We start from the raw sequence: 23348 nt of genomic DNA, 5'->3' as shown, positions 1-23348 counted from the left end.
TGGTGACTCCACCACCTCCCTGGGCAGCCTGTTCTAGTGCTTTACCACCCCTTTTTTTTAATAATTTTTCCCCAATACCCAATCTAAACCTCCCCTGGTGCAGCGTGAGGCCGTTTCCTCTTGTGGTCTCATGCGTTATCTGGGAGAAGAGACCGACCCCCCACCTACACCCCCTGCCAGGCAGCTGTAGGGAGCAATAAGGTCCCCCCGAGCTCCCTCCTCTCCAGGCCACCCCCCCAGTTCCCCCAGCCGCCCCCCATCAGCCTGGTGCCGCAGCCCCTTCCCCAGCCCCCTGCCCGGCTCTGGACACGCTGCAGCCCCTCTGCGTCCCTCCTGCCGTGAGGGGCCCGACACTGACCCCAGGGTCCGAGGTGCAGCCTCACCAGTGCCCAGCGCAGGGGGACGGGCACTGCCCCGGCCCTGCTGGCCACGCTGTTCCGGGTACCAGCCAGGGTGCTGCCGGCCGCCTTGGCCACCTGGGCACACTGGGGGCTCACGCCCAGCCGGCTGCTGAGCAGCCCCCCCAGGCCCTTTCCCACCGGGCACCTTCCCAGCCCCCTGCCCCAGCCTGTGGCGCTGCCGGGGCTGGTGTGACCCACGGGCAGGGCCCGGCACTGAGCCCTGTTGAACCTCACTCAGTGGCCTCGGCCGCTCGGCCCGGCCTGCCCAGACCCCCCCGCAGAGCCCCCTGCCCCCCAGCACACCCCAGCTGGGGGTCACCTGCAGCCTGACTGAGGGGGCACTCGATCCCCTCGCCCAGCCCGTCGGTACAGACGTTACCCAGGGCTGGCCCCAGCACCGAGCCCTGGGGACACCCCGTGTGCCCGGCACCGGCGGGATGTGACTCCATCCCCCACCACGCTGTGGGCTCAGCACCCAGCCAGCTTCTAACCCAGCGCAGAGCCCCCCCGGCCCCGCCGTGAGCAGCCGGTGTCTCCAGGAGATGCTGTGGGAGACGGTGCCAAAGGCTTTACACCGAGGTCCCGGTAGGCACCACCCACCGCCCTTCCCGCACCCACCGGGCAGGTCGTCCTGTCACAGGAGGGGAGCAGGTTTGCCAAGCGGGACCTGACCTCCATGAACCTGCGCTGGCTGGGCCTGATCCCCCAGCTGTCCTGTACCTGCCATGCCATATGTAAGGAAATAAATGGTTTCTTTCCAAATACAGTCAACCGCTCAGTGCAGCCACAAGATGCCAGCAGAGACCACTGTGTCTCTGCAAACCACTACAAAACAGGAAAGGTCTGTCAAGTCACGCCATTCAAACTACGTTGCTAGCAATACAAGTGTGACCCAGAAGCGTAGAGGAACGAAGGCAGTGGGTTGATTAGCATTGCAAATATAGAACTTATCTCCCTGTCCACTTAATTGTTCTAGTAAGTCTAAGACTAATCTCCATGTTCTTAGCAATGTTGTTGCAATTTTATCCCCCCTCAAGGCAGCCTCAAAAAGTGATTTTCCAGCATTTTGCCATGTCTGAACACTTGAGACATTTTTCGGGGTAACTAGCAAATTTTGCACCATCCTAGCAAAGTTCTTATTGCCTTCTTGTTATAGTTTCTGCTTCTTTTTTCAAATATATCTATAAGCATTGTTAACATAGAATTTCCTTCTGCACCCATATCAATTAGTCCCCATCTACACTGGGCACCGAAAGTTGCTATTTGAGTTAAGATGGACAACAAGTATCACAACACACCCATATCGATTAGTTGCAAGGGCTCACCTCTCACGGTGTCTGTTACTGGGCACAGGTTCTCCCGCTTGTCTCAGCTACATTAGGTACCACTTGTTGCAGCTGGAGCCCAACTCAGGCAGCCTCACACCAGGCTCCCATTGTTGCAGCACAAACTAGTAGGCTGCAACAAGGCTTTTACCGTTGGTCAGATTTTACTGTCCGTTGGTCAGATTTTAACAAGCTACAGCTGCACATCATCCATGTCAATCAACCCACTGCCGTCGTAGTGAGGCCACAGCTGCATTTTATCAATGCTAATCAACCCACTGCCTCCATTCCTCTACACAGCAGTATATGCTGCCACTGCTACTATGCACCCAAAGACTAAATGTGACCGTGATATGGCTGCTGAAAGGGCTGCTAAAAAGGTAGGGAAAAGTTTGGAGCCTAATTAGGGTCAAAGCTGATATGTAAACCAAGAGAAAGTTATTACAGTAAAACAGCACTATAATGTTTTAGTAAAATATTTATTTTTTTGTAACCTGACTAGAATGCAACCCAGTAGTTGAAGATCTATAACCTAAATCAAGGATGACTAAAACTGGCAGCTGAACCTGGCCTTCAAGGAAGTTTTGTCTGGCCTCTAAGAACATCTGACCTGTGAGCCTACAATTGCTGAGCTAACCCTGTCCAATTAGCAAACTAGGTGGGAGTACTGAGCCATGGGGGAGTCCCTGCTGAGCACGGTTATACCAATTCTGGGGACAGTTTGATTCTGCAGTACAAAGCCAGAGCACTTGCTTTAACCTTTTTGGTCCTGCACTGGGGCAATTCATTGTGTTAATATGAAAATGACAGAAGGCCAAGGGACATGTGTGTTTTTACTGATACATCTTGGCTAACTATGAACAGCAGTTGCTGCAAGGAATTTACAAAATAAACCAGAGAAAATGATATCTGTATTTATGAAGTAGGCTCAGATTTCTTCAGATTTTGTTTTACAGTTTTAAACAGTTGACACCATTGGATTTCATTTGCAAAACAATGCAAAATAAGTGATAAAACTGGAGGCCAAGATTACCTGAGATCCCAAAATGTCAATCAATCTTGGGAAAATCTAAGTCTTTTGGATCTGTCTCACGGGTCAGTTCCAGTTTTCCTTAACAGCTTCAGTGGGCAGGTACTCTGCCTTGCTGCGGTCACCTTAGTGGAGATGTTCTGGGCAGGTTCTGGATGTCCCCTGCTGCTGACCAACTAGGCATGGACAGAGCACATCCTGTTTGGTCTCCAACCTGGCATCCTTTTAAATTTGGAAAGAAGAAATTACAAACCACGTGTGTTTGCATGGAGTCAGTCAGGCTGCACTGGGTTTGTGTGGCAAGGTTTTGGTAGCAGAGAGCTACAGGGGTGGCTTCTGGAGAAGCTGCTAGAAGCTTCCCCTATGTCTGATGGAGCCAATGCCGGCCAGCTCTAAGACGGATCCACCGCTGGCAAAGGCCAAGCCCATCAGTAACAGCGGCAGCACTTCTGGGATAGCATGTTTAAGAAGCAGAGAGGGAAACCATGAGCAATTGCTGCCAGAGAGAGGAGGCGAGAGCCACAGCCCTGCAGACCCCCAGGTCAATGAAGAAGGAAGGGGAGGAGGGGCTCCAGGAACAACAGCAGAGGTTCCCCAGCAGCCCCCAGTGCCCCCAGCCCGGTGAGGTCCATGATGGAGCAGCTCCCCCCGCCGCAGCCCAGGCAGGACCCCACGCCGGGGCAGGGGGTGCCCGCAGGAGCCGTGACTTGTGGGCAGCAGCACTGGGGCAGCTCCTGGCAGGGCCTGTGACCCCACGGGACTCACACTAGAGCAGTCTGTGAAGAACTGCAGCCAGTGGGAAGGGAGCCACGATGGAGCAGGGGAAGAGCGTGAGGAGCCCTTTCCCTGGAAAGGAAGGAGTGGCAGACACAACCAGCAATGCACAGACCCCGTTCCCCATCCCCCTGTGCTGCTCAGGGGAAGGAGGTAGAGAAAATCAGGAGTAAAGTTAAGCCCAGGAAGAAGAGATGGGTGTGGGGGGAAGGTGGTTTTAGGGTTTGGTTTTCTCTCTCATTATCTTAATCTGACTTGATTGGCAATAAACTGATTTCCCCCAGTCGAGTCTGTCTTGCCTGTGACAGTAATTGGTGAGCCATCTCTCCCTGTGCTTATCTGGCCCCACAAGCCTTTCATTTTATTTTCTCTCTGCTGTCCAGCTGAGGGGGAGTGACAGAGCAGCTTTGGTGAGCACCTGGCATCCAGCCAGGGTCAACCCACCGCACAGGACTATTGGCTCTGGATCAGTGCTGAACAAATGCATGCATTTAACAAGCTACTCGAACTGAAGCTGTGCCTGAACCAATAATGTCCCCTCGGTCATTAGAGGCGGATATACAGAGACATCCAAGCTGCTCTGCAGAAACCAGCTCAGGAACAGCACAGACCCAGACTGAATCCTTCTGGTTTCATGTCTACATTATATTCACCAGCATCTCCTCTGAATATCTTGTATATCTGCATTTTTTCACCCTCAGGGATTCCTTTTACCTCCCCTATCATTCTCTGCAATCTCTTGGGGAAGCCTTTAAATTAGTGGCTAGTACTGGCCAGTAAACCTGTGCACTACCCACTCAAACAGTACCGCTCTCCTCAGTACATCTGTTTTCTTCACTTAAAATGCTGCCAATTACCTATGAGTTTGCAGTTCATCAGAAAGTCATGGGAACAGTCAGTGCCCTCATCTTGGTAACAGATTTTGGGGAAAAATACAGAAAAGAATTGGGTATTAAATAAGCATTAGTTTCAGTAAGAGGAAAAAGCTGATAAGGTCACTTGTATCAAATTACATAAAGTCCTTTCCAGGATGTTTTCCCTTTCTGGCATAACTCTTCAAAATGTTCCAGGCTTATTTGACTATTCCAAACCATCTTTTTTCCTTTATATTCAGAAGGAATTTCAGAGAAATTCAGGGGTTATACAAATATACCCTTTATTACTATTATGCCAGATATTGCAGGAAGCCAGAATGAGAAATTTAGGAAAGGCATGGAAATGAGAATTGCTCTAATTCAATAACAGATTCATTGACTTTCTAATTAGATGTGATCACTTGAGTATTTTATATTGCAGCTGCATAAGTATCTTATAAATACCTATCAGGTGACACAGGCACTTCAAAAGCATCATATGAACTGTAGAACAGATCTGTAGAAAAAGTTAAAGAAAAATATGTAACTTAGCTCTTACATGTCTTGGTAAATAATCCCCAGCTCTGAGATGTCATTTTATTTAATTTTACAACATTCAAAACCACTGTAAAGTAACAGCTATAATAAATACTCAAAAAATAACCCATTGTATTTTACTGTTAAAGCTTACAGTAATGTCTGAGTAACATCATACAAATTGTATTATAACAAGCTTCACCAGCACCAAAATACAGAAATATTACACTTTACATAATTCACTTAAGCACATGGAATTTTGGCTACAAAGGATTTTTTTCTTACTCTTACAGGGCTGATTTGGTATGCTCTAACTTGTAAAATGACTCAATCACACAGTCCCAACATATGGCAATATGGAAAATATGTGAAAAGCAATGTGGGAGCAAGTGAGAATTACAGAATTGTACTGGCTCTTCACAGAATTTCTACTGTTCAGGCTATTCAGGATTTCTAGCCTTATTTCATTCTGATAACAAAGCAAGGCCTGCCAACTAAGGTCTTCGACTGGGATTCAGAAACTCTAGTTTCATATGACCCTGGACAGTTTCCTGCCTGTTCTCCATTCACAGTGTGGTAATAATAATGTTTCCTCATGTCTCCAAAGACTGTAAGCTCTCAGAAGCTCCCTGCTACTATTTTTTGTAAAGCAATTGGTACTGTGGGACTATGATTAGAGCTGAGCTCAGTAAGAGTAAATGTGCAATCTTTAACACAAGACACAATGATAAAATTGTTCTGATATTTAACAGAGGTAGGTAAATGATGCCCTTTGCACTACTGAAGGAAGTACGAGGGACTTGCCCAATGACACAGCGTGCCTTGCTGACACAGCTCCTGAGTCACAGTCTTGAACTATGGTATGCTGAAGTCCTCCAGAAATCCTAATAGAAATAGAAAATCCTAATAGATCTAATAGAAAGGTAGTGGAGCTGTTAACACATTCAATTCTCTATTCAAAACCATAACAGTAAGGGGAAAATTTCCTCATTAACTTCAGTGGGCACTGAAGTAAATTTTCTCTTAAATACTGTTACCCAGAGGAAAAACTAACAAAGAAAAACTGGATTGCTTTGCACCTATGATGCAATTCAGGTATCTTGTGTGCTCAGTTTCACTCAGCAGTATTCAGCACAAGTTAAATACATTCTAGCACAAAGTGCACAGGTTTAATGAAAAAGAAGCATCATCAAAATTGCTAAGTAAAAACTGGGAAATGCATTGGATACGTCTTCTGCATTACATAATTCAAAAAGCAGCTAGTAATAAGCTGAAAGAGGTAAGTGTGTAACCTGGACATCTGACAGGTTAGGGCTGATCACAGTAGTTAGTTAAAAAAACCTGAAAAAGCAGCTGTATCTTTCTCTTGCAGTACACTCACCATCGCACTGCACATGAGAACATCATAGTCACCACCAACTGCCAGATCACAGAATCACAGACTGGTTTGGGTTGGAAGGGACCTTAAAGATCACCCAGTCCCAGCCCCCTGCCACGGGCAGGGACACCTCCCACCCGCCCAGGTGGCTCCCAGCCCCGTCCAGCCTGGCCTTGGACATGCCGGGGATGGGGCACCCACAGCTGCTCTGGGCAGCCTGTGCCGGCGCCTCAGCACCCTCACAGGGAAGAATTTCCTCCTTGTATCTCACCTAAATCTACCCTCTTTCAGTTTAAAGCCATTCCCCCTGTTCTATCACTAAGTGCCCTTGTAAAAAGTCCCTCTCCAGTTTTCTTGTAGGTGCTAGAAGGCTGCTATAAGGTCTCCCAGAGCCTTCTCCAGGCTGAACCACCCCACCTCTCAGCCTGCCTTCACAGGAGAGCTGCTCCAGCCTCTGATCACCTTCATGGCCTCCTCTGGACTGGCTCTGACAGGCCCATGTCCTTATGCTGGGGCCCCAGACCTGAACACAGAGCTGCAGGTGGGGTCTCACAAGGAGTGGAGTAGAGGGGGACAATCCCCCGCCTTGACCTGCTGATCATGCTGCTTTTGATGCAGCCCTGGATATGGTTGGCTTTCTGGGCTGCAAGTGAACATTGCCAGGCCCTGTTGAGCTTCTCATCAACCTACATCCCCAAGTCCTCCTCCTCAAGGCTGCTCTCAAAACATTTTCTGCCCAGCCTGTATCGATACTGGGGTTTGCCCCCACCCAGGTGCAGGGCGTTGCACTTGGCCTTGTTCAACTTCACGAGGTTCCCACGGGCCCACCTCTCAAGCCTGTCAGGGTCCTGCTGGATGGCATCCCTTCCCTCCAGCGTGTCAACCGCAACACACAGTTTGCTATGGTTGACAAACTTGCTGAGGGTGCACTCAAGATCACATTACCTACCATGAAGTAGCCATCTCAGAGCAGCTCTGCTGGTAGAGACTGCCAGCATGACTGAAATCACAGGCATACTTATTAGGAGTCTCAGAGGAGAAACCAAAAGCTAAGTGGACCACATGTACTGGCCTGCAAGGTACTCCGAGGCACTTTGGTAGTACAGCAGAGAAAAGGAAAGAAAGCAAGAAATCTGCCTTGTTCTAAGCAATGAATGGAGATGTCTTATGAGCTGCTAACTGAAATTATTTCAGAAACAACACTGCACTGTGCTTTCTTCTAAAGTCACAAGGGTTTCCTTATTGACAAGACTTGAAATGTTTTACTGATTTACCAGAATCCTCGTGTTTTATAACTAACTGTGAGGAAAAGGGTTTACTGCAACTGACAAGATACTCAGTCACAGCCTTGCCACTTTTATTGTCCCTAATGACCAGATGGACCAAGCAATCCACATTTCTAGGTTCTGCAGGGTTCTGTTGTTGCAATGATACATGTTGTTCATAACGCCTGTTCACGTCGCTGTTTCAGAGCTACAACTCTTGCTGCCAGGAGAAACAGAGCCCCGGTGAGCACTTCTGTAGCGAAGGAGATCCAGACTAGTGCCAGTGACCAGCCAAACCTGATGTCAATTTCTACCAGGAGATCCTTACTTCTCAAGAGGCAGACAGCTTCTCTGAAGGCAGCAGATGAATATGCAATATAGACACTGATCCCAGTAAGTGTAACAAGAGCTGACAAAGAAAAACATATTCAGCTAGTTAGCATCCACTGCAGAAATTAAAAATAATTAACAGGATATCTCTTAGGGCTTCTTTGCCACTCTTTCCTATCCAACAATGTCAGATTACTAGTTTACCTTTGAAATCCAGTTGAGGCTGGTTTTTGGCAAAAGGTGAGAGGCCAGTAAAGGGAGGGGTATTTCTGTCCAGAGTTTAATGTGTTCTCACTGTTAAATACTGAATCAAATTGTACAACAAACAGCAAGCCTCCCACAATAAAAATCTAGTCATGTATTTTGCAGGTATCTAATGCATGTACATCTGTTTTCAATACTGTATTATAATGCATCTGATTTCTCATTGCTGTGCACCACATACAGCTGTGTACCTCTATGTAAGAAAGCCCACAGAGACAGAGATTCTTGCATTTCAGGTCAGTGACCTGAATTTAGGCTGTTTTCTAATTTTGAGTATCGTAAGCTTTGAGTGTTCAATGTAAAGGTATTGGTCTTTACTGTCATCTCCCACCAAGTGCTGTGGAGTCACGATTATTCATCATTTCCAAATAACTGAGCCAAAGACATCCTTGGAGCAGAGATAAATTAATAAAGCACTCCAAGAAGAAGCCAGCTGTTTTCCCGATTAAATGACTGTACAGGAGCTAGCAAGCTCAGGGAATGGCACACAGCACAAATATGTGCTACATCCTGGGCCTGGAGTCTGTGTCACTCGAAGGACATATACTAACTAAAGTCATAACTTTACTAGATCAGTGGCAGGCAAAATGCAATAGGAAGGCCCTGGATTAAAAGACTGTGGCCCAGGAGGATAAGATAGTGTCTTATCTGATTCTGAGGGAGAAAAATTTTGGTCTGGCTTTCTGTCAAATCACAGCTTAAGTCTAGATTAATCTGCATTTTTGCCAGAAAGACAAGTTGGAGTAGAAGCAAAACAAACAGAAGAGTACTGGGTTATCCAACGGTCAAAATTCATACTCACATTCCTGAACTTAACCATATAATGATGCCTGTACCTTATTGTCGTCCTCTGCATGGGGGGAAAAAGTCACTTTATACCTTTTGTCAGCAGAAATGGAAATCGCTGTTGTGTTGACATTTTCAACAAGGTGCACTGAGTTCTGTGGTCCCCCTTAAATGTGGCTGCATTTAAAAAAAATGGGGGAGAATATAGGATGTCCTGGGATGTAGAACCTATCAGTTCTGGTATTTTCAAAAAAAATGATGTTTCTGGAATTGCATCATAAGATATTTCTTTCTGCTGAGACAGAACTATCTAATCAATACCAAACTTCATGAACCGTAATATCCTATAAAACTGTGCATGCCCGTTACATGCATCAAGCCTCAGTGCAGCTGAAACAGCTGAACAACACTGCCTGAGTGGGAGGATGGTCTGGTCTCACACCAAAGGCCATCTTCGGAACATATTCCAGCACCCCTCTCCTAATACAGCCTTTGTGTTTCCTTTCCCTCTTTGCAACCCCAAGTGTCTTAGAAAGGCACAGTACTTTACTCCTCGGCGGGATAATGATGCTTTGCACTTCACAGCTTTTCATCTTTCACTTACTATTTAGAGTAGTTTTCAAATAGCCTAAGCCTTTATAGTGAATACAGCTTTCTGGTGTTCTAAGCAAATAGAAGTGGGTTTTTTTCTTTTTTTTTTTCAGAAGAAAAGCATACTGGGGGATGATTAGTCTTTTTAAGAGCATTTCAGACTAAAAAGGTCACTCAAGACTTTGAGTCAGCAGCATTTGCTTCCAGCAGTCTCTTAGCATTCTCTTCTTAGAAACAGGACTATATGATCAGGTGATGAGGGCCAATACTGAGGATCCTCTTTTCTGTTGGGGAAAATTTCTGTTTCAAGTTACATTGTGAAACAGTACTGAAAATCTATTTGAAGAAAATGAAGATGTATTTAAACCCCATTTTCCTACTTTGAGATGTTAAACTTCAATTAAAATAACTCCTTGGGGTTTCCTTTTGTGATCCACAGTTTGGGGACACCCAAAACTAGCAGTGAAACTAACCCAGGAATGCCTAGCAAGACCCTTTTCAGGAACTCAATGCAAATGCCTTTGAAAAAACATCACTTCTCTTAACAGTTGTAAGATCTGTGCAAGGCTATTGAACCCTATGCTTTACTAATCCCAAAGTCACTTCTCCATTACTCCATTACCCTGTCTGCAAAGAATTTGAGCACTGTGCTGAGAAGGTATTAAATCTTTTGTTTAATGGGCACAGCAAAGATACTGTGCTCAAAGTGTGACTCAGTCCACAAGGATGTATGGTTGTGTGTGATTATTTGCCTTTCCTGATTCTAAGTGGGAGCTTTCTATTCCAGACTCCTGTCAGGAGCTGAGCAGATACCAAGTGAATGAATACCAGCATTATTCTGAAAGCAAACTCTTGCTTAGCTTTTTTCCTCTGGTAGACAAAGTGATGTTTCCCAGATATAAAGTCTTACTGTTTAAAACGGTTAAGCCAGGACTTTGATGTATTACCTCCAAAAAGAAAAAGCAGTCCTGTCATTAGAAGCAGTAGGTAGGCCCTGGCAAGAATACTGACGAATCCAGTCATTCCTCCAAAAATCATCAGTATCAGGCTGAGGGGCATCAGGATGACAAATGTTCCATGCATGTCTGAAGAAAAATGAAGGATGTTAGTATTTTAATATTTTATGTACTAATTTTATGTACTAATAATCATTGAGTGCAAGCCCCTGATCGGGATTAAAGCCTTTTTCTGTGCTGTACAAACAAGGAGCTGGACAATCTCTTGGGTTTTCAGTTTAAGTCAGCAGGACAAATACATGCTATGGAGAAAAGGGTAACATACAAAGCAAGGCCTTCACAGGATCACAGCATATGTTTCAAACAGAGACCACAAATATAATGGATATGTTTACATGGATATATTTAAGCCATTAAACTGTTCTCAAATATTAAGCCTAGCTTGATAGCATCACCTGTTATCAGGTAGTCATTGACAACCTTAATAAAAAATAGCCCTAGTTATCTGAATCCTAGAGATCACAAGTGAGTAGCATTGTTGTCTGGTGGTGACATCCAGCAGATGCTTTAGTTAAACACCTTCTTTTGTCACATGTCCTCTGCTGAACTGACCTAGCAAACTGTTGACCTTTTCCTTTGTTGCAGCTGACCATCAACTAGAAGTAATCTTCCCATCTAGCTCCCATTCTGTGTCTGTCATTGTTTTCCACAGCAGCTTCGCTAAGTACATTAACATATCCTGGTTGCTTCTTCCCATGCTAAACGGTTTACATTAGTCTTCCCTGATCCATATATAATTTTAATTGCTGTGCAAATAAGGGTTGATATGTATTTTTTCATATCACACTGTTTTTTTCCATCATAAACCATCTTTGTGCCATTGTTCCCTCATGCAATCTAACCACAACATTCAACCCAACCTTTTCTAGAATAAGCAAAAAAACCTAGTTCCAGCTTCCAGTATCAATTTATTTCATACCAAGCGAAGTGCAGAGTTACTGAGAAAGGAAAACTAATAAGCCATTTTCTGAAGGGCTCTAGGCCCTTCTAGTGTCTCATTACTTTCACAGAGAAACAATATGCCATTAGCTAGTTCCCAAGGAAACGGCGTCAGTTAAGAAATCACACTTTGTGTGTGATCAGATGATCAATTTTTTTAAGTCACTGTAACTGCCCAATGCATTTTAGGTACTCCACCTGCCACTGGCTAAGGATCCAGCTTATCCTCTTCGATATTATTATAAAGATAAGACACAATTGTGTACGCATCTCTGTTCTGTTCTAGAACCTTGGAAAGTGAAGAAGAGCCTGCATGGGATCAAGGCAGACACTGTTAATTCCTTTACTTGACTGGAATGTGGTTTCAAGACTTTTTAATTAATTTTTTATTTTTATTTTTGGTAGTACAGAACATGCTCACAAGAAAAAATGTGACAAATGACAGTTTGGGGAGGTGACCCTGTTGTTCTTCCATTTCCATTTATTTATACTGGTATTATATTCTCATATTTAGCCCCACATACACTCACATCAGGATCAGTTGATGCTCAGAAAGCACAAATTCAGTATTCTGCGTTGAAGGGAGAACTTAATGGTTTTGCTTCTAAATCTGAGGCTACTCCCTGGGCCTTCCTTCAGCAAAACTGGCCATGGCTGCTGTTGCTGCTAAGAAACCCAAACCTGGAGCAATTCTCAGATGTTAACAGCCAAACCAATCTTCAGCTTACTGTGTATAAGCCAGTATGCCAAAACTGTTTGAAAATCTTAGTTGAATACCAAAAGGAGAAATAACCATGGAGCTTAATTCACAAGTTTTATATAGTTAGAGGTGGTTGTCAGGGTTGTAATGCAACATGGTGTGGCACAACAGAGATCTGGCACACAATTTAGTTCTCATATTCTAGAGAGGCAGCAGGAACAGGCTAGTCTTTGGCCCTATTTGTGCTTTCTGAGGGTATTAGGCCTGATTTTGATCCCCCACCATTTTGACATCCATGTGTCCTCTTAGATTTGGTCTCACAGGTAAGAGGTGAAAAGGCCTTGAAGGGATAAAATCTGATGCAATTAACATTTTAAAAGTAAGAATGTAAGAGTGGTGCAACTCTGTCCTCAGTCCTGGCTTTACTGGGAGGGAAAAAACATAAACAAGCTCATCATTGGGCCTGTGTTTTGTGATTTTCCAGGTGTCCTCACTAGTCAAAGTTGCTGCTAACAAACTACATCTCAATGGCACTTACAGTTGCCATTTTTTTTTACTTTTCTTTTCATGGTGTGATTTCAGCTACTGCTGCTAGGACTGGAACCTTAGCCAGGACAAGTGAGGGTAAAGAAGATAAGGCTGAAAGTAACCTTTTGATTTGAAGCAAAGTTCAATCCATACCAGAGTATTCTCCTGGGGAGTGTCATACATCACATTAATCATCCATGACAGTTGCATGCAACATCAGAATAACTCTGATTTTTATGCTCTCTTCAGTGACAATACCAGTTTCAGGGATATCTCAGCTGAAACCCACAAATCCCACTGTGACAGACCCTTACTTTTCCTATACACAGCTGGGACCATGTCTCATGAATCACCTGCAGCTTTTTTAAAGTCAAATACTGAATGGATTGTATTCGGTTAAACTGCACTTTTATCACCTCCATTGCTCTAGTTCAATACCTAATACCCATTTGTCCTTCAATGAAATCTGCAACTGCCTGGGAAACTTACTCTAAAATGCTGCCATGGAAACCACTCAGGAATCTGAATTCATGCCATCTGGCATATGATATTATGCCATTATATTCCTTGATTAGAGGGACAGAATTAGTTTATAGAAGGACATAACTTAAAATATCTTTACTGTGTTTCTGTCTCTAATAATCATCTGTGAAAGGAGTTAAAACATTAGTTGCAGTCATTTTAGTAGTTTATAGGTTGTATTGAAATATATATTTAGTTATTATGTATTATACATATAACTGTCTTCATTTTGATGAAATTAATCTAGTATTGGAAAAAAACCCAGCCTAAGCATTCTGCACAAGAAGAGATGTGTGTACTTTCCTGTAAAATGGAATTCAGTTTCCCACATTATTTCTCAATGTCCAAGTTCCCTGTCAGTCCAACGTGAAATATTCAATAGTTTAATCTTGAAAATACTGAAACAAACTGATGAATATTTAAAAAACTCCTTTTTTTTCAGCAAAAAATACTTTAATTGCTTGATCTGAGTTAATGAACTTTTACATCAGCTAGCCAAAGATGTTTTACTAGAAGTCTGACCAAATCTCTGTGAGATCTCTGTGAAATCACACATCTGCATTGTGTGTCCAGATCTGTGAACTTGGCAGACGTTTCTAAATTACCACCCAGCACAGTTGTTGATGAGTTGTTTGTAACAGAGATCTGCGGAACAACCTAGAAAAACTGAATGGTGTCAAAAGTAACCAACTGCAGGTCTAGCAGTTTTGTTAATCATCTTCTGTCAACGTACTGGAGCTTAATTGCTTTAAACTAACTTTGGATTTGTTTGCACAGTTTATATAACAGCAAATAGTCTCTAGAAATCTGTAATAATCACCTCATCAGAAATACTCCAAGTGGCAGCAGCTCACAAGAACTGAGGTAAGGACCTGTTTATCTTCCCCAGCAGTAACTAAATAGCTAGTTAGAAAGACAAAAGCCTCTAGCTGAAACAGAATGCTGGCAGCTAAAACCAGTGGTGCTCCTCTGGAAAGACTTGGCAAAGCCGGGAAGAAACAGTGCACTCAGAAAGTCTGACCTGCTTGCAAGGAAGGAAAGAAACACCTTAAAGGAACAACAAGCAACAAAAGGGAACTGCTGTCTGTGGCTAAATGTGAGACTTCTGGGCTTGAACACCTGGGACACAAAGGCCTGGATTCCCTCCTGTGCAGCACAGAAAAGATGATGATGGAGGAGAGCTCACAGGGTTATGGTACCCCAGGATAATTTGCTAAGCTCTGGACTTGTGTTACATGTTTTGGCTTTGTGCTTTTCTGATGTAACAAGTCTCTGAGCTAAACTGGAAGACAAATCGCAGACAGTAGAAAAAAAATTATGTTAAACTTGCTGCTGGTGGACACTGATGAAAACCTTCAGTACTAGGAATAGGTACAACGATAAACATAATTAATGCACTGCGGTTCACATTCTATTGCTACAATATCAATGAATTTGAAAATGAGAATATTCATCAGTTGTCACTCATTACATCTCAGCTGCAGTGATGCTTAAGTTATCTCATATTTCTGTATATATTTCATAATATCTACTGTAAGTAGCAAAGCAAATGTTCACTGGAACCTCTCTGAAGGACCACTGCAGTGTTGCTCAGACACAAAGCAGATCTGTTTATGTATACACCTACCATACCAATTAAGCTAGAATTTCTATGTACATCATGTGGGTCATATTTCACTTGGCCTCTGAACTGGCTTTTGCCAGGTATTCCAGACCTAGCTGTTTCCTTCTGATAACTTAAAACCAAAGGAAAAAAATGTAAAGAACTGTAAATCCCCCAGGGAAAATGTTATGGCAGGCAAAGAATAAGGCATTTTGGGATTATAGCATTATAAACATGTAACTCAGAAAAATGAAGCAGGCCCATAAAGAGGGGGGAGAAGTGTGAAAGCAGCTGGTTCGTGACTGCTACAGAGTCCACATGCTGTGAGAAAATCCAGTCTAGTTTCACTGTACTATTAAACTAATTTTGTTAAGCAAGAAACCAAGGTAGTTGTCACATTGTAACAAGTGAGGTATCAGTAACTGCCCCTATTGCAAAGACCCTTTCCCTGCAGGAAGCACTAACTTCCCTGCTGGATGCAACTTGCCTGCAGATTTCAGTTCCAGCCACACAGATGTCTAAAATAGTAAAAATAAAAAAATAAAAATATGCGGGGGGGGGGGGGGGGGGGGGTAATTATTTCAGCAGTTGTGGCAGCTGCACACTCCAGTCTTGGTTTTACAACAAGAAAAACTTTTTCTTTCAGACATATATAAGTGGAAACCACATCCATTAACTGATTATTACTGGATGGCTCAGGAATAGAGGAGAGCATTCAAAAGTGACTTGTAACCAGAAATCTATCACTAGCCATTGTGTCCATAACACTAACAAAAAAATCAGTATTGTCAGAGGCTTAATCATACCTTGTAGGTATCTAATGCAGCTGGTTTGTGTGTCAGGGACAAACCAGGCAGCCATCAAGAAATGAGGAGTTCCTCTCACATTATTTTTCATAACACTGGCCCCAGCACTGCAGTGTAGATGGGACCCCATATCAGTTTAGGGTACAAAGAGAAATTATATGTTTTGTAATTTTGCATCTGTTTGCATATTTGGACCAAAACGGCCTTGTGGCCTCTTATACTTTGGCCACATAATATGTTATATAAGTTGTTTTGATGTGCCAGAAGAAAAAAGAAAGAAGAAAGAAGAAAAAAAAAAAAAGAAAGAAAAAAGCTTTGTGGCAATTTGTTTTTAAACTATAAGGGTGGTAGGGAGGCACACAAAAAACCCTCCACATTTTAACAAATTTTAGCATGCTTTTAAAAATCTTTAGTAACAGCTTTCTAGGCTCATCAAATCATGTATCATTTAGTTCAAAAGAATGTAGATGGAAGTAATTTTTGTGTTACTAAGCAGAGGTTACTCTCCAGCCATAACTGAGGTACTTAGGAATACATTACTTGAGTTTCCAAAAAGTAAAGCTCATAGAAGAGTTTTGACAAGATACGTTAGTGTCTAGCAAACACATTACTTCCTTCTTTTGACAACTCATCTGTCCTGCAAGAAGTAAGTCTGAACCAAGTCCAGAGTACAAGTGGATTTTGATTAGAAATATTTATGAAATTGTTCATTTTGTAGGGATTGCACTGGTGCTGTCTTTAGCTAAATCTATACTGGCATTTACTAATTATCAACAGCACAGACTTCAGTAAATGAAAAATATTTACATTACAAAAATGTTCAAGAGTAACCTCTCCCCAGTGTAACCTGTTTTTTGGGGGTTTAGTTGGGGGGTTTCCTCGAAATAAATTGTTTTATAAATCTGCAACCCTTTGGGAAAAAAAATCAGTAAACACTATTATTTCTTCTTCTATGCGCCAGCTTCCCTCTCTCTGTATGTGATCCTCAACATTTAGATATTATTTTGAATGTTATATTTTTTCACTAGAAAATGGCAAAGCTGCTCAGAACTCCTGCTGCAGCTTCCTTTGAAGTCAGAGTGGTATCCTTCTTTTACCATTTAGTGAGAGATGGATTCAGCTTATCATGAAAAAAAACTTGCTCTTTCTGTTTGTCTCCCATAGCTGGCACAGGAGAATGCATGGCAATACAAGATACCTGGGGTGTCTTTGCTGACAGATTTCAGTTTTAAAGGTGACTTTCAGAGGCCTACCTTTAATCTTAGTGATCACTGGGAGACCCTAGTAACTGTCTAAATCGTGAAAAGTGACACTTTCATTTTAATCCTGTATGGGACAGAGGAAAATGTAAATCTCCAGTAAAAATATTTTTTTTTAAATGCAGAAATTTCAGAAAAGCTAGTGGTAGGTAGTCTAGTGGTATATTTTTTTAGACAGTGGCTGATGTTTTAAACAAATACATAACTGCCATAACATAATCTGTAGTAGGAAAATATTTTATAAATTGTGGGGTTGAGGGAGAAAGAGGGTATACACCATATGTTCAGCTGGAGGGAGTGGTAAGAAAAGAAATGGAAGCTGAATTACAGAAGGCATGCTTGTGTCTAATCCATTAGAGAAATTGCTCAAGAGTACTCCCGTGATGTGAAAACACATCATACTCTCAGGCTTAACAAAACCTAGGTTGGTTGCCTGAGTAATACTGTTGGTAGCACAGAACTTTTAACTTGTACATCCAATTTTATTAATTTGCCAGGAGCTCTATTTGAAGTACCCAGTAAGCCTAAAAGGAATTGCGGGGTATGAATAGGAGTTAGATTGGAAATGTGGAGGGAGGAAATGTGAAGGCTTTTCACTCTCTAATGAAGAATTTGTCTTCTGGCAGTGAACAGCACTTCTGTTTCCACTTAGACCCAGCTCTTTGCACTCAGATATATACTTTCTCCCATCTTTTTGGCACTTGTGTCTAGTTAAGACATGCCAGGAAGAATATGGGAACTCTGAAGAATGGGGGATGGGATTCCCAATATGTTACTTAAGTGCCTGCGTTAGGAGACAGCCCTTCTAAATCTTTTTAGGAATAATCAGCAAGAAACATGCTTGATGTTGCTAGAGCTCCTGAAATTCAGGCTGCCAATCAAACAATGAGAAATACCGGTATACAGCTAGACAAAATGAGATCACATGTGAATGTGCCTCACACAGACACCTGCACAGGCTCACACAGAGAAAGAAATCAGTTTTTGAAGTAACGGAATAAAGCTGTGCAGTTAGCCTGTTTGCCCCACATAGCAACACATGAAGAAATTACTGTAAACACACTGGAATCCACAATCCCAGAATTTTCCTCTAAAATTCTAGGTAAAATGTATTGTAGATGAAGATGAAGGTTTGCCCTGATCTGCTTAAACACGATTCAGCGATCAGTCAGAAAATATTTTAAAAAGAAGTGTAAAGCTGAGGTAGAAAGTAGTATCTCAGTACTTGAAAAACCTAGATATCACTTAGAAATATCTGTATTTCCTAGAAGTAAGAAGTACTGACACAGCACTTCCTTAAGTTCGGCTGCTATTGCTGTGGGTCTGTAGCCTCTCCACACTGAAACTGCACAGAAGCTGAACAACTAAAATGTCAAAGAGTTCACTCTCTAAGGCATTCTAATCAAACCTAGTAGGTTCTTTCAATGAAAGGATCTTTGATTTCTTATCTCATCATTTTTAGGCAGACTACACCTGCCTATAATAAAATCTGCAATCGTCTTTGAAGACCTGAAGTCTTTATGCAGGAACATAAAAATAGGACTTGATGTGAGAGTGGGAGATGAAAAATTTCTCTGAGGTTCTGAAGGGTTTGTAAACATAGTTATGAATCCAATTTACTCATATTCACTCTTTTCTCACACTTCATGACCACCAAAGAGCTGTCCTTTGTTTCTAAGCCAACATAATTTTTATAACCAAAAGAGCTCTGTATAGCCTCTGCTTTTGTTTTTGCAGAATTCGGCTTTCACTGAAGAGCTGCAATCTAAAATCTCCTTGCCTGAGAAAAATTACAGATGCACTCTTTTGCAGATCTGAACACAACTTTTTAAATGCTAATAATTTTATCCTGAAATTTTAGACTAACCCCAGCATACTAGTTGAGGTGCCCACACGTAAAATGTGATCAGTCTGGTCAGGTTCAATTAACTCTGAACCCTCAAAGGCTTAAGTGATGCAGCAGACAATCATTTTCACTGGTCCTCACAATCTTCAGCAACATCAAGCAGCTAAGGCCTTCTGTCTTAAGCAAGATTAAAGAAATGGCACCTTTCAATTTGAAAGCATAGAGAGAGAATCTGTGCTGTTAGTCTCAAACCTGTCAATATGTTTCTATGGCTGTTTCAGAGGCCCACTGGGCTGTTATTCCTACTTTAATTTTCCAATCACTGTTGCAACACAGCTACATTAGCATCATTACTTCATAGGCTGACTTTGCCATGTTTGCTGCATTTTCAGCTATATCATGAGATGCTGCTCCAAGGGACTAAAGACACTGTAAGCCTCTCTGAAGGATTACTCAGGGAAATGGCTTGTTTTGAGGGAAAGAGTACCATTTTAAGCCACAGGACAAACACATATGTTCTGCTTGCAAGGAGGAAACAGCCAGAGTCAGAGAGGAGAGGTAAGTAAATGAAAAATAATAAAAAAGTGAAGCCCACATACAAGCATGTATGAATGAAGCATTGTGCAGAATATGATGTAAATAAGCTAAATCATGTTTTAGGAGAAACCTAAAAGTATTTGAAAGTGTTTAGCTTGGACTTTCTGTAAAACATTCTGACCTTGACAGACGGATCTAAAGAAAAAGAATACCAACCCATGCAGTTAGAAACTTAATGTGTTTGAGTACGATGTTCTTAAAAGACCTTGAAGACTGCCTTTAGTCATTGATTTATTTTCTTAAATTCCAGTATACTTAAGGTATTTTTCAGTGCAAGGAATCCCACTGAAAGGGTAGGTAAGTAGCTGTCTTAAAGATTAGATTTAATATGTGTTTAAGCATTTTCAGCGATCAAATTCTTTTGAGGGGATTCTGAACATTTTTGCCTTTTATATTTTAACAATTGTGTGCCTTACTGAGCCATTCCAGGCAGAAACATCTTGCTCCTGTGGAATAAATTAGCTGAATTGGACATCAAATAGATGGTTATTTCAATAGTAATCCCACTTAAGGCCACATGCAGGGACAGATATTGTACAGAAGCAGCCAAAACACTTGTGTCAAAGAGCTCCCCTTCTCAATCAGAAATGGGACCTTGTAAGCAGCCAAGGAGGGAGGGAAGAGTGGATGGAAATACAGAAATAGTATAAAAGTTACTCACACAAAAGCTGTCTGTGTGAATCAGTGATGTTTGCGTTCTCATGCCAGAATGGGTTTATCAAAGGGTAGCATTTGCTTCTCACTAATAAAGAAGGGAAAAAACAATGAGAAAAAATTACACTATAATATCTTATTGCAATATATCCTCTTTTCTTTTGGCATGTATATAATTCATATATTATTTGCTTTAAAAACAGTCATTCCTAAGTAGGGAAGGAAAGGAGGGGATTTTCAGTACCCAGCATTGGCAACTTCTGCTCCCATGGGACTGGCCACTGAAGCCAAGAGGGAAACATCAGCTCATTTAGTGGGGCTCAGGGTGCAGCAGAGGGGACAGTCCCTTTAACCTGCTCCTTCTCCCCTGCTCCGCTGGAAGTAACATCCTTCCTTGCCGCTGATGAACATTACTTACACCTTGGTTTTAATGCTGGAATCAACACCAAAAGCAATATACCTGGCATACAAACTAAACAGAACAGGGGAAATCACGTAGGTATCTGCATAGGGTTTATGGATCTTTCATTAAAATCCTGAACTGTGAAAACCTAAGAATGATCAAGCACAGTACCATTACCTGGTGAGTCTTTAGTCAGTATGGGATTACATTTAATTTTATTTATATTTATATTGTTTCTGGATATATTACTCTGATATTATTTATACAGATATTACTTATTTATATATATAAACTATATATTGTTTAATATTATTTATATTTCTTATATGATTGTTTATCATTTTAATGGCCTTAAACCACAACTTGTGCCCCTCAATTCCCCGAGTCAAATGAGAAGACATCTTTCTAAATGGTTAACGTTTATTAAGTGAGTTTGAATTAGAAGTTGACGTAGAATTAGGGTACAGCAGCATTTGCTACGCCCGCGCCTCCTGCGGAAAGTGCTACCGGGGCGCCCGGCCGCGGGGGGCCGGGGGCGAGGGGCACGGCCCGGGCTCGGGCTCCCCGCGGCAGCACCTGCCGCCCCACCCCGCCGGGGCCGCCCGCTGCCGCCCCCGCGGCGTGAGGGGCTCCCTCCGCGGCCCACCGCCCCGCGCCCACTCACCGCGGCAGGTCCGCCACAGGCCCGAGTGCGAGCTGAGGGCGTCCGTGCCGTTACGGGACGCCTCCAGCTTGGAGGCATCGATGATGTACCAGAAGTCCGTCGCGATGGCCACCACGAGGAAGACGAAGCTTGAAACTCCCACCAGGGCCACGGCGGGGGAGAGGACGCCCCAGTTAACCTTCATGCCGCCGGCCCCCGCCTCAGCGAGACACAGCGCCCGCGCCCGCGGCGTCTCCACAGCGGGCGCCTGGCCGGGCCGGCGGGGCCCGCCGCAGGTAGCCCGCCTCGAGCCCCGCCCCGCCGCGGCGCCCGTCCCAGAGCGGGCAGCCCCGCGTCCCGCCGCACGCCTCAGCGCCGGCCCCGCGGCGGGCAGCGCTCCCTCCCTCCGCGTCCCACCGCACGCCTCAGCGCCGGCCCCGCGGCGGGCAGCGCTCCCTCCCTCCGTGCCCAGAGCGGGCGGCCCCGCGGCGGGCAGCGCTCCCTCCCTCCGCGTCCCGCCGCACGCCTCAGCGCCGGCCCCGCGGCGGGCAGCGCTCCCTGCCTCCGCTGCCCAGAGCGGGCGGCCCCGCGGCGGGCAGCGCTCCCTCCCTCCGCGTCCAGCCGCACGCCTCAGCGCCGGCCCCGCGGCGGGCAGCGCTCCCTCCCTCCGCGTCCAGCCGCACGCCTCAGCGCCGGCCCCGCGGCGCCCCCCAGGTCGCTTTCCCGCCCAGCCCGGCAGCCCCGGCCGCTGGCCCCGCGCCCTCCCGGCGGGTTGTGAGTGCGTGTGTGAGGGGAGAGCTGAGCCCAGCGCGCCCGGGCACGGGTGTGGGGCTGCCCTCGAAGATCAGGCTGTCCTCCTAGAAAGGGATACCAGTTGGAAGATACGGGGAGGACGGTATCCTGACAGCTTTTGACGCTCTCGGATGGTCTCACCTCAGAAGGACTAAAGCTCCCTTACTCCACACACCACTGTCCTTCAGGGAAGCAGGGAGTGCAAGCCAAGGTCTGAGGAGCAGCAGCAGTGCTTTTCTGTCTGCATTTACAAGATACTTCCTTTTGTTCTTTGTCTTCCAGATGCTGACCTCAAAAGGGTAAGATCTTAATTTGAAAGTGGTGTGAGAGAAGGCAGTGGCATGGCAATTGCTGCCCAGTGCACACGCCTGTACTCTGCTCTGACTCATTTTCCTGTCAGACTGTCATTAATGGAGGGAAGAACACCAGCAGTACACCCTCTTCGGAAAACTTTGGAAAGACAGGCAGTTAACGTAGTTTCCGAGGGCACATGTGTCCATTATAAGCCCCTAAGGCACACTTCACCTAGCCTCCTGCCGACCTTCAACTCACCTAAATCAGTTGGACAACATGGTAAATTGCAGTAACACAACTTTGTTTTTAAATCTGCTGAGCATTTACTGTGGAGTTTTACTGCGTTACTTCACTGGCATAAAGATACAGTGCAGGCAGGGTCAACGGGGCATCTTGTTTTCTTACTTGTAATTCACTTCAGGCCTTCCAAGGAATTGCTAAGTAACTCGTAGTCATTTAAAAAAAAAATCATTCTCATTTATTTTCGACATGGACACGAGGCAGAATGTGTGACATCGTTACCTACCCTTGGCAACAAGCGATCATGAACCAGTAGGGTTTCAGCAGTAGCATCAGTTAAAAGGAAAATGCTACTTTATTTAAACACAGTAGTCATCAACACTACAGACCACGTTTTGCTCTGCAAAAGTACTGGAAGGTGTGTATTGCTGGGATTATAATAGTCTTTCCATTAAGGAATACACCGTTAAGCAGCTATAGCATTATCCTGAGCTTTTGCCACCTCTAGCATCCCCAAGTTGTATTTTTAACATATGAAAGTGCCTGTGTATTTCTACAAACTAAGCAGCTGTTACCTTGTAATAATTGTGATGGTTGGGTGATAGAAGACATGCAAGGTTTATGAAGCAAGATGGAATGTTTTGTTAGACTAATGCAGTAAAATGAACAAGCTTTGGGGCACATAAGTCTTAACTGGGACCCCAAGCTTGTCTGTTTTTTCCAACTGTATTTACAGAGTTACTTGAAAGTTTTACTTACCCACACAAATACCATGTATTAAGCAGACATTTTATCAGCTCTCATAAATCCAAACCAGAGGCATTCATATATCTAAACCATCATACCACTGCAATGATCAGCCATTGTCATCTCCCAGTTAAAATCAAGGGAAAGCAAAGGGTGTAAAACTGAAGGAACATTTAACCCAGTTGGGTCCAAGCTGTTAATCAGGTATTGTACAAAATGCCTAC

General features: G+C 43.9%; 1 protein-coding gene across 1 annotated transcript; it reads right to left on the bottom strand.

Moving 5' to 3' along the window:
* Positions 1–4801: 4801 nt before the first annotated feature.
* Positions 4802–21384, bottom strand: TMEM114 (transmembrane protein 114). Its single transcript, XM_056336503.1, has 4 exons — positions 21073–21384; positions 20013–20093; positions 10483–10620; positions 4802–7973 (listed from the first exon to the last, which is right to left on the bottom strand). The coding sequence occupies exons 1-4, from the start codon at positions 21254–21256 to the stop codon at positions 7741–7743; spliced, it is 636 nt and encodes a 211-aa protein (XP_056192478.1). The 5' UTR covers positions 21257–21384; the 3' UTR covers positions 4802–7740.
* Positions 21385–23348: the final 1964 nt, after the last annotated feature.

This window comes from Falco biarmicus, chromosome 4, assembly GCF_023638135.1.
Source record: "Falco biarmicus isolate bFalBia1 chromosome 4, bFalBia1.pri, whole genome shotgun sequence".
Classification (NCBI taxonomy): Eukaryota; Metazoa; Chordata; class Aves; order Falconiformes; family Falconidae; genus Falco; species Falco biarmicus.
Note: the sequence above shows the minus strand (reverse complement) of the source record. Positions and strands in the feature narration are given on the sequence as shown.